The sequence below is a fragment of the Herpailurus yagouaroundi genome, unplaced genomic scaffold, assembly GCF_014898765.1.
Source record: "Herpailurus yagouaroundi ecotype Mexico unplaced genomic scaffold, PumYag 250, whole genome shotgun sequence".
Classification (NCBI taxonomy): domain Eukaryota; kingdom Metazoa; phylum Chordata; class Mammalia; order Carnivora; family Felidae; genus Herpailurus; species Herpailurus yagouaroundi.
In genome coordinates, this window is record NW_024412467.1 from 3012221 (window position 1) to 3033946 (window position 21726).

At 46.3% G+C, this 21726-nt stretch overlaps 1 protein-coding gene across 2 annotated transcripts; it reads right to left on the minus strand.

The window, feature by feature from the left end:
- Window positions 1-1639: 1639 nt before the first annotated feature.
- Window positions 1640-21666, minus strand: NRSN1 (neurensin 1). Of its 2 annotated transcripts, none has more exons than XM_040460396.1 (4): window positions 21484-21666; window positions 19654-19732; window positions 12427-12667; window positions 1640-3114 (listed from the first exon to the last, which is right to left on the minus strand). In XM_040460396.1, exons 3-4 carry the CDS (start codon window positions 12637-12639, stop codon window positions 2716-2718), a joined length of 612 nt encoding a protein of 203 aa, XP_040316330.1. In that variant the 5' UTR covers window positions 12640-12667; window positions 19654-19732; window positions 21484-21666; the 3' UTR covers window positions 1640-2715. The 2 variants fall into 2 exon arrangements, with proteins under 2 accessions (XP_040316330.1, XP_040316332.1); XM_040460398.1 differs by having other exon boundaries at window positions 12427-12624; window positions 21484-21663.
- Between the last annotated feature and the right edge of the window lie 60 nt (window positions 21667-21726).

A 21726-nucleotide genomic window follows, 5' to 3' on the forward strand; every position in this document is an offset into this window, starting at 1 on the left:
GCTCTGGGCGTGATTGCATCACGGGAGGCCCCGGTGCAGGCCGAGGTGCGTCTACATTCTCCTGTCATCAGTTCTGCTAGTCTTGGTGTGCATAGAGTGTCAGGGGGTCTCTAACCTACACACACTCTAAAACTTGTAGGGACCCCATAGATGGCACGGACAAGATAGGAACAATAACATACACACGTGTCTCCCTTCAGAAAACAAGGTGGGAGGGGACGGGATGGAAGCAGTTGAATGACATTTGTCCTGGCCTGGGACCAGGCTGGGGTCCAGAATGGATTAATGGGCCATTGCCAGAGGGGTTCAGCTTGTAGGTAACTTTGAATTACAGGATTTGGTCCGATGTGTGGAAGGTTTAGAAAGGTAGATTTTCGAAAGAATGAGGGTAAGCTTACTAACCACACAGAGCCACCGTAGAGATACGGGGGGGGGGGGGCCCTGCGAGGCCGCAGGGCCCGTCAGTGGGGCACCTGTGCACTTGCTGGCGGGCCCGTATCATCTAGGGCTTGGACCAACTGCACACGTCTGGGGCAGAATCCATTCGGTCCCTCTGGTTACAGAGTGTGGTCTTCCCGGCTTCCCTCCCCAGCAACGGCCATGCACTTACGCACTGCTGTGGAAATGTCAATACTGGGGACGAGAGGCTGGCTCCCAGCAAGAGCATCACACTAAGGCTCTAAGACCATTCTGCTCTCTAAGCCCACTCTGGCTTTAAAAAGTACCCGGGCTGCTCTCCGTGAGTACACATGGTCTACGCTCTTTTCTTTTTTCTTTTTTTTTTTTTTTTAATTTTTTTTAACGTTTATTTATTTTTGGGACAGAGAGAGACAGAGCATGAACGGGGGAGGGGCAGAGAGAGAGGGAGACACAGAATCGGAAACAGGCTCCAGGCTCCGAGCCATCAGCCCAGAGCCTGACGCGGGGCTCGAACTCACGGACCTCGAGATCGTGACCTGGCTGAAGTCGGACGCTCAACCGACTGCGCCACCCAGGCGCCCCAGTCTACGCTCTTTTCAAAGATAAAACTGTGCTGCTCATTCTTCTGCTTCCCGAGAACACCTGCAATCCCTCCCGAGGGCATCGTGAGGGGCCTCGCAAGTACCTGCCCCCCAAAAGCCTGGGCAGGACAGGAAAGATGGGGCGTGTGTTTTCGGACTCATCTCCTGCTCTCTGTATCCTGGTTTCTTTTAGGTCTTTGGGGGGGGGGGGGGGGACAGAACTGCTGTTTTATGGCTCTTATCATGCTTGTACCTACAGCTTCCCAAGCCCCACCGACATGATTTTTCTTTCTAGAGGCTCTTACAACTCAAGTCTCCAAGAATCATCGGTACGAGGCTTCAAATGATGTTGCCTTGAACAGATGCTTGGGGCTTGTATAAGGCTTCAAAGAATAAAAGTAAAATGCTATGTTCACAGCAAGGTGAGAACCTGAGGAACCGGGATGATCTCTCCCCTATCTGGCCAGCGCCCCTTGTTGACGATCTGGTTCGCCCTGCGGTTCCTGCTGGACTGTGCACAAGAACGGCGTGCCCCCAGAGCGCTAATCGCTTCGTTTGTTCTTCCATGTCGCCGGGGGAACCCGAGCTTGTTCAGCCTCAGGACAGGAACTATGAAGGAGTGACAGGTGCACCTCAGATTCCACTCGTTCACATATTTTATTTATCCAGTGAAGGGAGACAGAAAAGAGAGACAGAACTGGAAGGTGGCACAGATTCTGAGGGAATACCGCGGTCGCGCGTCCCTCCATCCGGTTTCGATCCACAGATCCAGTGAAAGTGCATAGGGACGAGACGAGCATCTTGCCGCAGCGTGAAACATCTTACTTGAGAGAGAAAACCCTTTTAAAAGTTAATACCGACTCACCTTGAGGATGGCTTACTTTTGTCTTTATAAAAACACGACAGCACTGTGTAAACTGCTGGGGTTGGATACTGACAGGTAAGTAGGTGCTGACTCAGAGTTTTCTGGGAGTGCAGATCTGAAACGGTCCCACTGAGGAGAGAGCCACGGGGACGTCGCAGACATGTCCTTGGAGAGACACGAGGACACACAGGAAAAGGGGAATCTCTGACACCGCAGTCCGGGATCTCTGTCACACAGATGGGGAAACTGAGGCAGGGAGGTTAAATCCCCCAAGGTCACACAGCTAGTCAGTAGTAGCATCTCGTTCCCTGGCCCGTGGACACTGCATAGATACCCCTAATGTTAATTTCTTCCCCAAGATTCTAAAGTTGGCAATTTTAGCTTTCCGAGTGCGGAGACAAAAAAAGAAAGAAAAAAACTGGAGAAAACAAACAAGCAAAAGATTTGTGGAGAACTCCAGTACGTTCGCATCTGATCTCAGTAACCTCATGTTAAGATGTCGTTAAAGGACTAACGTTTGGGTGACAATCACTAACGCGGGAGACGACAGAGTCACGATAACTGGGGGAGCTCCCGAGGGCGCCCGGGGGACACACGGAAGCACCCTTTCGGCAGCTTGGTGCAAGCAGACAGGTCGCCTCACCCCCACCTGAACCACCTGAACCACCTGCACGGAGCACAGGTGAGCTCAGCGCCCGGGCCGCCCGTGGCCGAGCCCCGGCGGGGGGCCAGTGAAGCCCGAGCCCCGGCGGGGGGCCACTGAAGCCCAAGCCCCATCATCTCAAAGCCTGCCCCCGTCCCCTGTGAACACCAAGTGACCAGAGAGGGGAGCCCGGGGTGGGACGCCTTTCAGGTTGCCGCTACAGGCTGCACATTTTGAACCCTGGACAAAGTGACCGGAATCTTGGTTTCCCCCGGGCCCGGAGCTTTTGTGATGGGCTGGGCGTGGGCCTTGATGTCTGCAATTCGCTCTTTAAACTTCTGCTGGAGGAACTTTTCTTCTTGGGAGTAGCTCTTGGCGAACACCGACATCAGCAGGCACCCTGCCATGGACGTGCCCCCGAGGCAGAAGAGAACGGCCCCCGCCAGCTTGCACACGTCAAGAGCGCTGTTAAACTGGACGGCATGGGTGTCGACCACCACAAAATCGGCTTCGCCGAAGGCTTCGATCTTGGGGGGCACGAGAAAGCCCGCCGCCAGGACAGTCAGTCCAAGGATCACGAAGACCGTGCCGGAGATGAGTCCGACCTGGAGAAAGACACAGCCAAGCAGGACAGGGTGAGCTCGGTGCTTGGGCTCTCCTGAGCCCTCCCAGGGCAGGCCTCGTTGTTGGGGGTAGTTAATATTCCATTCCCACTCACCCCAAATTTTAGGAGAAGGCTACATAACTTCCCAGTTATAAAAGAAGGTGAGGAGGGACCTTTCTGATTTTAATACCGACTGGAATCTGCAGCACTGCCCTGATTTTCCCTCTGAGCTGTTCGTACGATGCTTTGCAGCTGACAAGGCCACCTTTGGCTTCTGTGGTCTTCTTCGGTCTTTGTTTGTTTGTTTGTTTTAAATATCTGGGTTAAAAAAATTCTTTTTAAGGTCTTATTTTTGAGAGAGAGACACACACACACAGCATGTGAGCAGGGGAGGGGCAGAGAGAGAGGGAGACAGAATCTGAAGCAGCCTCCAGGCTCTGTCTGAGCTGTCAGCACAGAGCCTGACGGGGGGCTTGAACCCATGAACTAGGAGATCATGACCTGAGCCGAAGTTGGGCACTTAACCGACTGAGCCGCCCAGGCACCCCTCTCCTTTGGTCTTTGAAGAAGATTAAAGCAGGCCTGACATCCAGGAACTAGCCTAACTCTATCCACTAGACCTTGATGCCGTGGGAAGCTGGCCGGGAGCTCCCAGTGATGCCACATTGTTCTCCTTTGACAGGATTTGTGTCACAGAACATCAACATCAGACAGGCTCCCTCTGTACCCATGACGAAGTGACACAAAACAAGTCTGTGTCATCATTTTGTCTAAGCGCAGACAAAAACAAGGTCATTGTGCAAACCACAAAATATCAAATGCCTTCCCTTCCCCCCATTCATATAAATGACGGCTGCTTCATTACCAAGTACAGCTTTAGTCCCACCCTGGTCTGCCCTCCCTATAGATAATACTTGTTAATTATTTATTATCCAACCATAGAATCAGCCCTGACAATCCAGAGGGAACTCGGGCTCCTGTAGACCCCCTCCCCCCAAATCGCCCACCCAAGGCCCGCATCCTATAATACATCCTTCCTCATCCTCTTACTGAAATACCCTAGGAGACCCTCTGGTATCACCTCTCTCACTGTGATGAGTGATAAACTCAACTCGTCCAACATACAGGTATCTTCCTGGTGATTTGGATGGAGGTCACTGGCGATCGTATAACTATTCACCCATTTCCCAAGTTAGTGGGAAGGAACCATGACTGCTAGTTTGCAGGTCAGGAGATGTAGCCTTGAGGAGGGTAGGTCACTGCTAGCAAGTGGATGGAGGGATGGATGGATGGATGGAGTGGGGGAGGGATGGAGGGAGGGAGGGATGACAGCTAGCAAGTTGCGGAGTCAGGGCTAGAAGCCACAGATGTGAGCTCCAGGCCAGTGTCCTTTCTCCTCTCACATGTAGTTATTTGGGCTCTCCCCTTGCAGATGTTGAGAAGCTCTAGGAGTAGCAGGTGGAAGATGAGACTGCGTCAGCTCAGGTTGGAATAGAATGGAACACACGGAAGAGGGAGAGTATTGTTTGCTGTTTGGTGGCTTGGAGGTTGGGAATGAACAGATCCAGGCTTGGGTTCCAGCACCGCCAACCGGTACTTGAGTCATATGAGGAAACTTACTTAAACACTCTCACCGTTAACCTCCCCATCTACAAAATGATAAATGATAATCATACCTACTGCCTCGTGGAGTTCTAGCGAGGACTAAGTGAGGCCATGCTCAAAGGCGCTTAGCCCAGTGCCTGGCTAAGCAGTAAGTAGCTATTATGGTATCTACTTGGAAATGCATTCTTGTGAAATGTTGGCCACAGAGCTACAACAATCTCTGGGCACTTGGACCCCAGAACAGCTAATATAGTTACTTATTTTTTAAACACATTTTCATTGTCTCCTATTCCTAGCCAAATGCATAACACCATTTAATCTAGAGCTTTGAATTTAAACTATATTTATTTAACTTATTTATTAAGTTTCAGGGTGATACATCAGTAATTCTTTATTACTTTGGATAATAGAAGGAAAACATATTCACAAATCTGTCGGAGAGCTAGCTAGTATTATTGGGCGTCTATGAAGACCTAGGCACAGTGTTTGATGTTTTTCACTTGATCATCGCCAGCATCTTACAAAAAGTAGGTATTTTTTTCCCACCTCACCTGTAAGACCCTGGGGTTTGTAGGGTCGAAGAAGTGGAGGTCAAAGTCCTATAGCTAGCAGGTGGTGTGACTGGGCTCGAACCCAGGTCCCCTGCTCCACTTCTATTCTCCCCACCATAGTTCACCAGTTACTATTTTGTATATTATCTGCTATTATTATTATTTTTAAAATTACAACAGAGTTTTAGTCACCATATAGGGACAGATTTCCATGATTGTAAAGAAACTGGAAAAGAGTCAATATAATGTCTTTTGGAAAAAAAAAAAAAAACCCAGAAACTATTCTACATAAGATTTAAGCACTATAGGAAAAGTTGGGTTGTAAAATATAATATTTTGGATGGCTTTCTACATTTTTCTAAAAATGGAGGCAAATTCACCTCCAAAGACTAACCATTATTTATAACCTGAAAAATGAGTCACATTGGAAAATTCTGAATGCATAAACTAACTTAAATATCCATGGTGACATGCTTCATATGTCACTAAATCACCTTCCTCCTTGAGAACTGGCACTAATTCTCAAACACTCAGGACTCTGCAGGAATGTATCCATCTTGGGTTCTGGGGCTCTGAAGAGCACCTAAGGTCAGTGCTCAGGTCTTCTATTTCTGTCTTGATCACCGCATCTCGCGTTCCCGCCTTGAACTCTATAAATATTCCTAACTGACTGGCTTGAACCTCCAGGCTGCTGACTGCAGAGCCAGGTGACTGATTCTCAGAGCAGCGCTGCTCCCCAACTGAGCAGTGCTTTATCGATTAAAATCCAGTCCTGGAAGCTCACTCAGAAGCTACAAGGCGAGACACGCTTTGCAGATGGCAGAGCTCTGATCACTTGCAGAACTGGAAAGTGGCTGGCCTCCTTGAGCCTTCTCCCTTTTCCCTGTTGAGTCAGAATGTCAGAGAGGGGCCTGCCCTCTGTGGAGGGGGGCACGATGGTGGCCAACAGCCAACTCCCAGGATCTGGAAGGTGCCATCCATGCAAGTCTAAGGGGGACCTTCAAGACATGTGGCCAGAGAGGACCCTCAACGCTGTGAAAACACGCCAGGAAGAGCCAGGGATGGTAGGACTGGAGGGGCAGCCATGGGATCTGAAGAACGCTGTGTCTTAACTGAGAGTCTGACAGCGTGAGAAGGGATGATGGGATGCATCGGAAGGAAGAAAGATTTGGGGAGTGATGCCGTACAGAGCCGTAAAAATGGTCCCAGGACACAGTTCCAAGTTGAGGTGGTCCTCGGTCTACAGGGAAGGGGGCTCTATTAAATAGAGTTTTAAAAATGCAGCGCAGAGGTTCTTGGGGGCCTGGCTTTATGCAGAGAACTGGAACACCATGGGGTGAGGGGACCCTGGGACCTGGCGGGGCAGCCTGGTGCACCTGGTGGTTAGCTCAGCCCAGTGCCAAGAGAGAAGGGCCTCTCTCAGCTGTGAGAGACCTCGCAGATGGCCACAAGGACAGGGACTCCTGGCTGTGGGGAGGTGGGGGGATGTGTGAAAATCCAGTGTCTGCGGCTGGAAAGGGGGAACGGACAGGGAGGAGGACCTGGATTCCAAAGAGCCTGCTGCTGGAGGCCACCAGCCAGAGCCTGCTGGAGCTCTGACCAACGTCCCCGTCACTGTCTGTGTGCAAGCCAATGGGGTCGGAGCACACCTCTGTTTACTCCTCAAAGCAGGCTGGCAGCCAGAGCGGCGGGCGCAGATGTTCGGGCAGAGAGGACGTGGTAATGACCACTGGGAGCCAGAGCTAGCAGGGCAGGAGGATTGGGGAGGAGCCGGACAGAGCTGAATGTGGAAAGAGCCAGCTGGCCTCCAGGTAGCGCTCAGGGGAAGTACAACAAGACAGAAGTCAACCCCGAGGGATGTCCTGGCCTGACCTGCTTGTGGGGACCCTGGGCTTTACAGAACAGCAACCCCTGCCTGGCTGTGGTCCAGGTCCTTCCTCACACTTTACCTGGCCACCCACGTGGTCTTCTACCCTATGGAGGCTCTGTCCCTCCAGCCCGTGAACACAGTCACTTGTTTCCATCTTCCAAAGCGATTCCGGATCCTTGAGTCTCCCTCTAGCTACTGCTTGAACTCTTCCAACCCTTAATATCCGAGCTCAGTCCCACAACTCCACTGAAACTGGTTTCTCCTGAGTCACTAATGACCTCCTCATTGTCAAAGCCAATTCGGTTTTTCTTTTCTTACTCCATTTAAATATTCTGTGGTCATTGATGTTAAGCACTGGGGTCTTCTTAAAACCTTCACCTATTTTCCCTGACACAACTGTCTCCTGTTTCTACATCTTTAACTACTCACTCTCAAACGGTTTTGCCAGATGTTTTTAAATTGTTGGTGTTCCCCAGGGGTCCCCCTTGACCCACATCTCTTGTTCAAGATGATCTCTCTAGGGTCGAGTCTCTGGCTGTAGTTTCAACTCCTACTGATACACTGATGCCTTCCAATCTCCAGCTCTAGTCTGGATTCCTTTCCTGGGCACTAGCCCTGTATTTCTGACAGCCAATAGGAGGACTGACACAAAAATGTCCCAACGGCTCCTCAGACCCAAAATATTCAAAATGGTACCCCTCACTTTCTTTTCTTTCTTCCTTCCTCCCTCCTTCCCTCTGTTCCTTCCTTCCCACTCTCTCCGTGCTCCTGCCATCCACCCATTCCCTGAGTTTCTCTCATTTATTTTTTAAAAAATTATTTCTAGTGTTTATTTTGAGACACACACACACACACACACACACACACACACACACACACAATGATCGGGGGAGGGGCAGAGACAGAGGGAGACCTAGAATCCGAAGCAGGCTCCAGGCTCCGAGCTGTCAGCACAGAGCCCGACACGGGGCTCGAACCCAGGAACAATGAGATCGTGACCTGAGCTGAAGTTGGACGCTTAACTGACTGAGCCACCTAGGAGCCCTGAGCTTCTCTCATTTCTAGTGTAAAACCAACTCCATAATATCTAGCAAAGCTTTGAAGAAAAAATCTAAGACGGAAGTTTCAACTCTGACTTAGCTCAGGGGGGAAACCGGAGTGATTGGGACAGATGGGAGGAGGGTCTTGAGAGAAAAGAGAGGGGCCAGAGTCACCCTCACGGCCAGTGAGGCTGCGGGGGTGGCAGTCTTACTTTGCACCTGCACGCTGAGTGGAGCACCCTTTGAGAGGTTTCTGACGTGGGCTGAGGAGAAGGTAAGGAGGGGAATGGCCCTGAGGTGAGCAACACATGATCGGGGGTGAGTGGACAGCTCCCATTCCTTTATACCTGCCTTACTGAGGTGCTTGGCGGCACAAGCAGGTGGCAGCAGCCTTAGTCAAGGTCAAGTGCAAGGGTAAGAAAGAAAAGTGCCACCACAGCCTGATGGATTTCTGGCCAGCACAGTGAGTGGTAGGGAGTAGGTGGGACCAGGTCACAGGGGCTTTTGCAGACGGCAGGTGTTGCAGGCACTGGGATAAATTGGTTGTGGCTGAGGCAACCATGTGGTGATCCAGAAAGCCTAGATTTATGAACTTGCCACCTTGCTGTACTCAAGCTGGAAGGTTCTGGAGAAATTTCTATTTTTTAATTTTTTATTTAGAGATTTCGATTTCAGAGCCTTTCAAAGTCGTCTGTGATCGGCCCCTAGTTACACATTCCCCTGTTCACCTCTCGACCCCTCTCCTCCAACTTCTGAATGTTTGCCCCGGGCGTACTGAGCTGTCTGTGGTTTCCTGATCGTGCCATCATCTCTCACGACACAGCTTTTGGAATAGATTTCTTCCTACCAGGATGCCCAGTTCCCACTTGTGTACGGGTGATCTCTCTGGGGAGCCATTTTCCAGGCTGCATCGGATCCTCCCTGCCCCCAAGTCCCTGTGCTCCGGGTAAGTACCGTGACTGCTTTTAGGGCCATGTTTATCACGTTGGATCATAACTGTCTGTGGACATGTCTACCTTCCTTATTTGTCTGTGGACTCCTTCAGGTCAAGGCGGTATCTAACTCACAAGTGAAGAGTAGGGTCTTATTCACAAATGAATCCCAGAGCCTACCACGTAACCTTATACATAGTGGACATATAAATATTTGTGGAAAAGGAAAGAAGGAAGGACGGAAGGAAGGAAGGAAGGAAGGAAGGAAGGAAGGAAGGAACAACCTAAGGAAGGAAGGAAAGAAGGAAAAGGAAGGAAGGAAAGAAGGAAGGAGCAAACTAAAGGAAGGAAGGAAGGAAGGAAGGAAGGAAGGAAGGAAGGAAGGAAGAAAGGAAGGAAGGAAGGAAGGAAGGAAGGAAGGAAGGAAGGAAGGAAGGAAGGAAGGAAGAGGAAGGAAGGGGAAGGGAGGGAGGGAGGAGGGAGGATAGCATTGTGAGATACAGGTTGTGTAGATCCACGTGACAGGGCAAAGATTCTAACTCGGGCCCATGTGACTCAATCTCCATGCTCATTAACCCCTCCATGCTGCTGCCTCCTAAGGAGCTGGCTTAGCGGCAGAGTCCTGCTGAGGCACCGTGGACTTAGCCCCTGGCAGGAGACCAACAAGACGTTAGCCCCACGTCATTGGGAACGGGGAAATGGGAAGCCCATAACTTGAACCACCTACAGATGCAGTTTGAAATGAAAGAAAAATACCATAAAAAAGAATCATAATGGAAACGTGCACAATCAGTGCTTTTCTCTGTATTGATACAAAGCACTTCATAAACCCGCTGGAATATATTCACTCGTATTCCCCAGGAGGAAACAGAAGACCAGTTTGTTTATTCCCTTGGTAGAGGTGAGTCTCTAAGACCATGAATTCCATGTATTCTTAGGTGAGATTCAGGTTGACTATAAGCTTCTGAATGCCCAGTCTGGTGTTTTGTGATTAGGTTCTGGGTCTAGGATTTGGATTATGCTGAAATATCATCTGCACAAGTCCAGGAGGCCATGGACTTTTGCCTGTTTTTAGACTCTGAAGTAGGTCCAGCACAACAGGGAACAAATACTCGTGAATCTTGTTTGTGTAAACTAGAAGGGAGAAAGTCCTGAAATTCGAGTTCTGGGGTTGGTAACTTACTGCAGGTTCTTTATTTTAAATCCATACCTATATCTTGTCTGACAGATTTACAGCTTCTCCAATCACACCGCGAGTGCTTTGGAACCATGAGAACACTTTCAATATCCTGTATGACAGTGGCATTTTACGCTCTTGGCACAACAGATCTGTCAGGCAAATATTTGTTTTTTTGACACATAGGAAAGCAACCACCCACTTAACTGGGTAAATACAAGATGTGCCAAGCTTGGCTATGTATTTCATCTGTCTCCGCCAGTAAGGATTCATCAGAGATGACATTTCTACAGGGCAAGGATGCGGGCTCAACCAATTTGAATACAGACTACATGACAGTAGTGAGATGTTAAATTAACGCAGGTCTTGGGTAATCCGTATTAACAACTATGTTACCCAGTTCTTTATTTATTAACTAGATTTCAAATTTTATTTCCACTTCAGGACCCAGTGTGCCATATGACATCTGATAATAGTAGCTAATACATGAATGCTTGAGTGCATACCAGACATTGTGCTGAGCTCTTTGTAAGTATTATCTTAATTATGCCAATATATTGTAAGTGTCGGACAATATCAAGGTAAAACACTCTGGGATCTCCTGGGAGAAAGTTGAAGATGATCGGGATCCCCAAGCTGGAGGGGACCAGAAGCCCCTCCCTTACGGCTGCGCCTTCTCAGCATCACTTCCTAAATCCTTTCCCTTTTCTTGATTTCTAAGTGTTCAGACATCCCAATGCCCTCTTCTCCTCCATGTCCATATTCTCTTCCTGGGTCATCTTGTCTAGTCTGGCGCCTCTTATAAGTTCTGTATGTCAGGGATTCCCAATCCGTGAGCTGCGTTTCAAGTGCCACCAGAGAGCCCCACTCACGTGTCTGATGTGATCCCCACAGGCAGCTCTGATGTATCATGGCCATGGTCAAACTCTTGGTTCCCCACCGTACCCACTGCTCTCCCTGTGTTCCTCATCCCGGAAAATTGTAACACCGTTCTCTAAATGGCTCAGGTTGCGTGCTTTGGAGTCATGCTTGACTCTTTCTACTTTCGTCTACTTCACCGCACGTCCTGATGGCTTGCTCTTCAAACTTCGTGCTAATTCGGACTACTTCTCCCCATCACTACTACCACCATCCAAGCCATCATCATCTCTTGACTGGATTCTTTCATAGTGTCCCATATACCCTTGTCCTCCTATAACCTATTTTCCATACTGTAGTTACAATGATCCAGTTAAAATATCAGTCAGATCATGTCACTCCTCCACTTAAAATGCTCAGGTGGGCTTCCCATATCTCTCAAGGTAAAAGCCAAGGTTTTCATTATCATCCACAAGGCTCTAACTCATCTGTGTCCTATTATTTTTCTGGATCCTTTTCCCCCCTCTCAACCCACTCCAGCCAGACTGCACCTCTTTGTTACTTTTCAGACACCAAATCTGTTCCCACTTCAGAGCTTTGGACTTGATATTTTCCTGGCCCAGAAGGGCCTTCAGCCAGGTAATAGGTCTGTTCCCTGCACTCATGCTGTTATTTGCTCAAGTGCCGTCTCCTCCAAAGGGCTGTCTAGGATCAGCACCCTAAGTTCCAGGCCTCCGTCACTCCCTGCCCTCTTGTCCCAGTTTATTTCTCTCCATAGCAGCTGTCACTACCTGACATTCTGTCTTGTGGTTTATTTGTTTATGGTCCGTTCCCCACAATGGGTTGCAAAGGCCTTTCCTTTCTGTTCACCCCTTTAACCTCTAGCACCTTGCAACTTCTTGGCACGGAGCAGGTGCTCACCGATGACACGATGAGTGACCGAATGCACTGTCTGGTGGGGCACCTTCATTCAAAGAAGCTGGAGCTCACAGCCTCATGAGCACGGGTCTGGCAGAGGCAGGGCTGGCATACTGACCACTGTATTATGTCTCAGCATTAACTCTCTCGCAGCACCCAAGGATTCCTTTTTCATAATTGCTGTAAATTGTTAAATGATAATTACCAAGCCTATGCGGGGGGGGGGGGGCGCGGGAAGTGTATAATGTTTTGCCTATGGAGGTCCTCACGGTTGATGAATTTAGCGGCACATGAATAAGAGTAGCAAAAATAGTTAACAATGATGACAGTGATACCTATTTATGTTTAACCTCTTTCCTTACCTTCCAGAATACTGAGCTCCACCTGTTAGGTGATCTCTGGATCTGGAAATCATCCTCATACTCCCAGATCGAGGTGGTACAGTCCTCATAAAACTGGTGCAGGTAGGACCGGACTCCGTAGCGCTGGTGCCCGCCCTCAGGAGCGGCCTGTGCTTGCTTGGTGCCACAGATGTTGCTGCAAGAACTCATCCTTCCCAGCTGGAATGACAACATCCACAGCCGTCAGCCCTATGAGCTCTGGCTTCAGGATTAAAAGGCATATTAAAGGTGCGAACCAGGCTGAGTAACGTTAGTCTGCTTGAAAGTCTATTTGAGCTTTTCTTAAAAGCTGCTCTGCTTTTCTACTTAATGCAAAATTACCCCCAAACACTCAATGACTAGAAACTGGTTCTCCATAAATGAAATGAGACATAATAGCACAGCTCGCTTAAATTATGCAGAAACTTAAGCATGAAGCACACGAACGAAGGCAAGAAGCTGAGATTTTTCACTGTGTTGACAAGAAATCTTTAATCCCTTAGAATCCAGTCGTCTTTACACTCACATGTTAAAGAATTAGGCAGGTATTCTCCCTTGATACAGATGGAATTTGTCTTGGGTTGTCCTCTCGGATGCTTAACCATGTTCCCTTGTGGAAAATACATAGTTTACTCTTAGCAGTTTGCAGTTTTGCTTTTAGATCTCACGGATCGTGTTCTAACATCTTAGCTAATGGTCAGGTTGTACAGAAGCTGTGTTTGAAAGCTGCTGAGCAGCGACGCTTCATGCTTTATTAATCACAAATGGCTCCGCCAATAATTTACACCTCACTGACTCTAACACTAGATATTTAAGTCGTTATTTGTGGATACATCTGTCCATGTGGGATGATAGAGCATAATGGACAGGGTAGACCCAGCCTTTCACTGCGTTGCATGAAGTGGCTAGTATATGCGAGAAGCCAGGGGATTGTTAATGAAAGTACATACTGGGTGGGCTGTTTGGGTCTCTGTCTTCTTAAAGATGACAATTTCTGAGGTTCCAGTGTGGCTCAGCTGGCTGAGCATCTGACTTTGGCTTAGGTCATGATCTCACGATTTGTGAGTTCAAGCCCCACGTCAGGCTTTGTGCTGACAGCTCAGAGCCTGCTTTGGATTCTCTGTCTCCCTCTCTCTCTGCCCCTCCCTCACTCTCTCAAAAAGAAATATTAAAAAAAGATGGTAATTTCTACCTGATTTGACCTAATCAATACCCTTGGAGAGAAGCATTTGGTTATTAATTCATGGGGAAAAAAAAAGGAATTGTTGAGAGACAGCAATTTTGGTGAGTGAGGGAATTCTCAGTAATTCTCTGTTTGATATTTGGTTTCCTTCTCTCCATATAGGCAGATAAATATGTAGCTGGAAATGTGAATTACTTGTTTAGATTTTCCAGTTATCCTCCAGATGGTTTCCCTGTGTGGACATAGTCTCAAAATAACAAAGTGAGGAACGATGTAGAAGGGGTCTCTCAGAGCCTGCCTTGTAATCCAGGCTAAGAGAAGACATATTAAATGTTTCTAATTACTTATCAAGAAACCACATAGTGATATGTATCTATCAACAAGGAAAAAATTAACCTAAAGGTCTGGCAAGTGCCCCTGTGTGGCCACTTAGTTTGGTTGGATAGAATTATGGGGCAAAAATCAAAGTTGAAGCTAGAGATAGTTAGCATTTTCCTGCCCCATGGCCACAAAGTGAATCCATAAGATTATCTTGTAAGGTGTGCTGTTAGCCAAAAACAGGTTCTGGTTAGAAAATGTAGTCAAATTCATGAAGAAAATGGCCCCGATCTTAGAAAAATGATGCAGACATATGCTACTGATGGTGACCTCATATTTTTAAGTGTCGGTCACTATGTTTAGTGACTTTCTCCGTTTCAGATATGGCAGCCAGGAGAAATCACCCAGGAAGAGAGGGCAGGGGAGGAGATTAAAAAATTTCTTTTCTAACTTTTAAACATTTCAGAAGGATATTATTTCATAAAAAAATAAAGATTTTAGAATGTACTTTGCCTGATTAGAGCAGCAAAGCCTTATGCATCTAATTCTTTTGTTAACCTAGTTTCCATATTTTAAATGTTAGGATGATTTCTTCAGTACTTTTAACTTGATGCTTACACAATGAAGATGATTAATAAGGGCCTATTACTAATGATACATCAGTAGGATAATTTTAAAGGCACTTTCTTTTAAGACATTGTAATAAAATTTCGGTCAAGGGATGAGATGGGAGCCATATGTTACTAATTCTGCTTGGTCATTGAAGAAACTGAGGCACAGGAAAGTCATCTGCTAAAGGCCACACACCATGAGTCAGGGAGGAGACGAAATGTGACATTACCGAAGGCTGGAGTATGGACTGAATCATGTACTTGCATCATCAGACCAACTCATCCAAATATGTATTTTCAGGTTTCCTACAAAGCCTCAGAGACTTTAACATGGAAAAAGGACAAAAATAGGACAGGAGCAAAAAGAAATCCCTCATAGCAATAGTAGGAGTTATTTTCCTTCGATGCTGAAGTCATTTTTTCCCTCAGAGTTGAGCTTCGATGCAGAGCAGGGCTGTGACATACCGTAGTCCTTCCTGCACAGCTGTTTCCGATACACAAGGTCGAATGTTTCTGCTTTATAGGATAAGACTCAGTGATCCAACTTTGTTAAACAAAATATGGACAAAATCATAAAAGAGACAGGAAGTGTCATAAAACAAATGTTCTTTGGGCTTGAGTGATGGAAGGCTCTACTCTATGTCGGAATGGATTTTCAGTGATGTTAGATACATTCCAGGAAAGGAATCCCAATGAGCCTTATTTACTTCTCCAGACATACAGAGCACAAGAACATGGCCTATGCTGTGCTAACCACACAGGACACAGAATGGGTTCTAATCCTTGTTCTTGATCTACAATGTATTGGTCATGATATGGCAGGCAAACTCATTAACCTCCCTGGGCTACGGTTTTATCCCCCTTAAAATGAGATGGTTGAGCCAGATAACCTCTAATTCCTTTGAGATACTTTTCCAGGAGTCTTTGGTCATGCGTTTACAGAATAAGTCAATTATTTTTGTGGGATAAACACCTGGGTCTACTGTTTTCCCAACCTCCTCCCATACTCTCACTGATGGATTGTCAGACTGTCCCCAATTCTTGACCATTATAGTACACGTGAAGCTTCAGTTTAAAAGAGCGTATAAGCTATTAGTAAGGCCAATGACTTGGTATTAAGTAGCCTAAATGGCTGTGTATTGTTTGTCTGTTTAACAGCTTACTTCAGTATTGCGTATGTGGCCTAAATGGTACAGGTGGATCGCAGGTATTACAGGTTAGGCTCCAGATGCCCAGAAGAAAGCAAACATCGTATAAAACAAGTCAAATGAAGGTTTTGGTTTCCCGGTGCATATAAATGTTATTTTTACATGATCCCGTCGTCTATTAAGGGTGCAATAGCATTATGTCTAAAAACATGCACGTACCTTAAGTGAAAAAAAAAAAAAAACTTCATTGCTAAAAAATGCTAACCGTCCTCTGAACTTTCGGCGAGCCATAATCTTTTTGCTGGTGGAAGGTCTCAGCCTCAATGATGGTGGCTGCTGACTGATGAGGGTGGTGGTTGCTTAAACGTGGGGATGGCTGAGGCAATTTCTTAAAATCAGACAACAATGACGTTTTCCACATCAATGGACTCTTTCTTTGAGTTGAACTCTAGTGACCTCTCTAGAGGTGTTGATGGGCCTACTTTCAATATTGTTGTGTCTCAGGGAATAGGGGGGCCCAAAAAGAGGGAGACAGATGGAGGGACGGCTGTCCGTAGAAGAGTTAGAAGACACAGGACATTTATTGGTTAAGTTGCTGCCTTATATGGGGATACTTCCTGGCACCCCAAAACAGTTAGAATAGTAGCATCAAAGATCACTGATGGCAGATCACTGTAACAAATAGAGCGGTAATGAAAAAGTTTGATTAAATCTTACAAGAATCACCAAAAATGTGACACAGAGACAGGGAGTGAACAAACGTGTTGGGAAAATGGCGGCGATAGACTTGTTTTCTGCAGGGTCACCACTAACCTTCAATTTGTAAAAAAACACATTCTCTGCGATGCACATTTAAGCAAAGCGCGCATGAAATGATGTGTGCCCGTAAGTCCCTGGGGATCTTAGAGGTGCCATACATCTTTCCAAATATGTAACTTATTGGATTCATTCTTAGAGGAGAATGATCACGAGAAAGAACAGGAGTTTTTTTTTTTTTTTAATTTTTTTTAAATTTTTTTTAAACGTTTATTTATTGTTTTGGGGACAGAGAGAGACAGAGCATGAACGGGGGAGGGGCAGAGAGAGAGGGAGACACAGAATCGGAAACAGGCTCCAGGCTCTGAGCCATCAGCCCAGAGCCCAACGCGGGGCTCGAACTCACGGACCGCGAGATCGTGACCTGGCTGAAGTCGGACGCTTAACCGACTGCGCCACCCAGGCGCCCCAAGAACAGGAGTTTTAAAAGATATCATGTGACAGTGAGGATTTTGGTACAAAAACCTTACATTCCTCACAAGGAAGCCAGTAACTTTTTGTCCCAATAAAGAAAATGTTACACATATTTATTTATGTATGTAAAAAAATTTTTTTAAAAGACATTTATTCATTTTTGAGAGGCAGAAACAGAGCACGAGCCAGGAAGGGGCAGAGAGAGAGAGGAAGACAACAGAATCCGAAGCAGGTTCCAGGCTCTGAGCTGTCAGCACAGAGCCTCAGAGCCCGATGCGGGGCTCAAACTCATGAACCGTGAGATCATGACCTGAGCTGAAGTCGGGCACTTAACCGACTGAGCCACCCAGGTGCTCCTAATGCTATGGCTATTTAGAATCTACTTGGTTGACTGACACCTCTACTATCATAAAGAGGATATATGGTGTCACTTCATAAAGTCACTTGAAAAGCTGGGTAATTAGTATGTAATAAACTTGGGCTGATAAGGAATGGAAGGTATGTACAAAGGCTTTTTAGCTGGGCTCAGCATGTACTTAGTGAGCAAGTTTTCATGAGAAATCTGGTGTTTGCAATCTGGATAGCTAGAGTAGCAGCTGCAAAAACAGTAATGTCGTATCTGTGACTGTCGTTGAGTGACGGATTCTGGAGGGCTCTTTTCTTCAGAGAAAGCCTTAACATCCCAGGAGGTGTGTGAATGGGGGGCATGGGTGGTGAGTGGAACTCTTCTCCAGGGTTGTACTTAAATGAGTCCATGTGAGTATTCCTTTTATAAACACCCCAGGGAGCCTGTTGTGTCCTGGATGCCAGCATGGCCATCATGATGGAGAACAGGCAGCCTTAGTATCTGGCTGTTTGGTCATCTATGAAGACGGACTTATTTTCATTCTCCGGGAAGGACGTTCTAGGTGTTAATAGGTGAGGATCCATCCATGGTTTTCTTCTTCTTCTTCTCCTTCTCCCCGTCTCCTTCTTCTTTATTTCTTTTTTAATGTTTATTGATTTTTGAAAGAGACAGAGGCAGAGTGCCAGTGAGGGAAGGGCTGAGAAAGAGAGGGAGACACAGAATCTGAAGCAGGCTCCAGGCTCTGAGCTGTCAGCAAAACTGACTGAGCCACTTTGGTTTTCTTTTTATAACCTGTCTGTGGTATCTGTCTCAACTGTATGCAGTTATACATTAAAATGGGCATTCAATTCTTGGCAGTACAGCACACCTATCATGTCCCCCAGACCCACAGGCAGAGACAATCAGATCTTCACTCCCCACCCAAACTCTTCTGAGAGACCTCCTGGAATTAGCACATTCAATGTCAGCCCTCTATTACTCTTTATCTTCTCGTCCAAATTTCTTTCTTTTCATAGTGCTTGTTACTATCTGGTGCTCCATTACGTGGTCTATTTGTTAATGGTCTGACAGACTGTGTGCTTGATAGACTGTGAGCTTCATGAGGGTAGGGGCTTTTCCTGTCCTGTTGACAAGCACTTTGAGTTGAAACTTCTTGGCACAAAGCTGTACATGGGTTGGTGCGGATGATGGACTGAGTGGTCCTTCCTTTTTCATTCCTCCCTTCCTTCATTGTTTTTATAGCACTAATCATGTGCAAGATTATGAGAGGATAATAAGATGAGTGGGGCAGTCTGCTCTCAGTGGACACTTAGATTAGATGGAGAAACGCTTCTGAAGCAAGAAATGCAACAAAAGGGGGCACCAAAACCAGGTATTTGCAGTGATTGGTGATTTCTCTGTGCAAATGCTAAGAATGCCTTGAACAATTCCTCTGTCAGCAAGTAAACCCATTTTTGTATTATTATGATCTCAATGTCTACCAATACATTACAGTACCAATTTGCTGGAAATTTGAATTTCAGTCAAGTAAATGCAATTACTTTTTATTTTATTTGGAAAAGGTTCATAGCCATGGAAACAGAAATAAGTCTTTATGCCTCATGAAACTCCAAGAACACCACAGACTTTATATTATTTGTCTTCATGGTCTCCTTGAGAGAAGAGAGGCAGAAAATTGAGGCGCCAAAGAGATTAGTGTTTTCCATGGCTCCATGTGTGAGTCAGTGGTGAGGCCAGGCACGGGCCCTGTTCTATTTATTCTCTTTGAAATATCATTCAATTTTTCATACTGCTTTTCTCTCCCATAAAATCATTCTGAGATAATGAGAGTGAAGTTGCCATTAGAGCCACTTTTCCACAGAGCCAGTGCTGCAAGGTATAGGCACAGACCTGATTTAGATCATCGATCCAACACCAAACCAAAAAGCCAATTTGCTTAAAGGACTCAGTTAGCCTCAGTGTGGACGCAGGAAGGCATGAGAGCCTGCTAACAGGTTTTTCATTTTTTAAATCAGGCATTCTGGAATCGCATAGGCATGACCTCAAAACTTGAAAATGTGTTTCTACCAACAGATCATTTCAGAGGTATTTTATTGTCTTGGAACAGTACCGGTAGGGATTGTGGCTCCTTATGATGAACTTTTTAATACCTTCTAAGTCAGGGGATATGTAGCACTTCGACAATTTTTTAAAAAGGGATAATGATATGCAATAATCTTATTACTTTACTTCTTCAAGATGTGTTTTTAAGTAAGGCATACAACGTCAAAAACCAAATGGAGAAGAGAAAATCTATAATCTCCTTAAACCTCTTATCTACATGCAAACCAGAAGGTGCTTAGGAATTTACATGTGACAAGGTTTGAGTCTCACCTTTGAAGTTTTCCGCTTCCTCTTCTCCTTCTCCTTGTTAGTCTCTGACCTTTCTTTCTTAACGGCACATCCTTCAAACCTACTTAAGGAAAAAAAATCTCTGCAGAATGCGATACAGATACAAATCTAAATTTCATAAGCCATTCTTATGACCTGTAGAGAGTCATTTTAATGTTGACAAACATATTGATAAAGGACTTCTTGTTGAAGAGTGGGGAGATACTTGTTGTCACAAAAGTATTCATATTTTATAACTTTTCAGGGGGTTCTCATGAGACTTTTACAGGGTAGATGAGACAACATAAATGAAAGGGCTTTGTAAACTATAACACACTATACACATGCTATTCTTATTTTGGTGCAATTCTATTCCACTACTCAATAATACCAACTAGACTAATTCATGTGTATTTTAAAAATTCTAAATACAAAGTTTGTTTGCTCCCTGGGTACTCTAGAACTGATTCGTTGCCTGTTCCATTATATTGTAAAATACATTAACCTTATAGCCATTGTATTTTCTGATCTGTTTACATGCATTTTAGACTTCTTAAGGTTCTTTAGATGATTTACTCATTGGGTTGATTTTTACTCCTATATCCATTTCTTCCTATCAGGATCATTTTACTTTCCATCTGCCTAAGAAAAGCAGGTGCCCATGCAAGATTTAATTAAAAAGCCATTGCCAGCTATACAACTATTGGCTTCCTACATTACTCTAATCATGAAATAAAATAATAGCTGGGTGATGTTTTTCAAGAGGTCATTAAAAATTCTTTCTGAAGAATACTTCTCCATCCATTTGCAAGAGAACCTCAAAGACTTGAGGTGAGCAAACCTAGGTGAGGCCTGACAAACTGTGTTTAGTATTTCCCAGTTTGAGTTGATACGAACCACAGTCAAACCTTCTTCAAGACTCATTTCTTTGCTCTAAAATTTTGTTTTGCAGGTGGTATGTGAGCAGATTTTGGTGAGAAAAAGGCAAATTTTATTAGAATCCTGGATCTGGATAAGTAAAAGAAAACAAGTCCTCCCCCCCTCCCTGCCCTCCCTCCTTCTCTCTCTCTCTCTTTCTCTTTCTCTCATCAGTGCCTGTCTCTCTCATTTAAACGTCCTTTCATTTTATCTGTCGCCTTCCCCTTTTCTCTGAAGGAAGTGACTCCACACAGGCCCTTCACTAAAGGCTGGCCTGGTCTGGAGCCCAGGGATCTCTCCAACGTGCTGAAAACATTTCTGCTACAGAGCCAGGAGCCAGTAATTAAGTAGACACCAGCTGTTTAACTCCAGCTCTGTTTTCTTTGAGGTCATCAGCTTTGGTCTCACCCCCACCCAACTCCCCTTTCTAATTAACACAAAGAAGTAGGTCCTGAGATTATATCGAAGCACTCACGTATCTTTGAATATGGCAAAGGAATGGGGAGGGCAAGCGAGGGTTAAATTCAGCTCGGAAAACAAATCAAACCAGCTTTGCAAACTCCAAATACGTACATTTGACTCTTACCTAATATATAACTTTTCTTTTCTCCCAGGAAAGTTTTCCCTGTGTACCTCCCCACTTCTTACGTAACACAAACCACAAACCACCAAAGCATGGAGTTGGCGACCCCTAATTTGCATGTGTGCACGGATTTTAATGTGCATGCTTTTTATAGAGATGTGTCCACAAATAATAGACGTGAATCAGTAAGGAGTGCGTGTGACAGACACAGAAAGAACATGAATATTTGTGCGCGAGGAGAGAGGAAGGAGAGAGAGAAAGGGAGGAGAGGGAGAACCGGAGAAAGACGAATGGAGCGTAGAAAACCGCTCCTGGGGTCCGCAAGGCTTTACCTGTCCCCTCCGATCCCCTGACCCGTGGAGCAAGTGCAGCCAGCTAGCCGCAGATCTCTCGCTGGGGTCCCATCATCGCCGCCGCCTTCGCCGCCGCCGCCGCCGCCGTCGCCGCAGCTCCCGCCTTGCGGAGCTCAGCCCGCTGGTGATTGACAGCTGGGCGGCCCGCGCGCCCGAGGCCCGCGCAGCTGCGGCGGCCGCCGGAAGGGCCACGTGCGTCCGCCGGGCGCGCTCCGGCGGCGC

Coding starts and splice junctions, on each gene's coding strand:
- NRSN1 (XM_040460396.1), bottom strand. CDS start 12,639: ATGTTGTCATTCCAGCTGGGAAGGATGAGTTCTTGCAGCAACATCTGT. Junction 3,115..12,426: donor GGAGCTCAGTATTCTGGAAG/GTAAGGAAAGAG, acceptor GTCTTTCTCCAG/GTCGGACTCATCTCCGGCAC.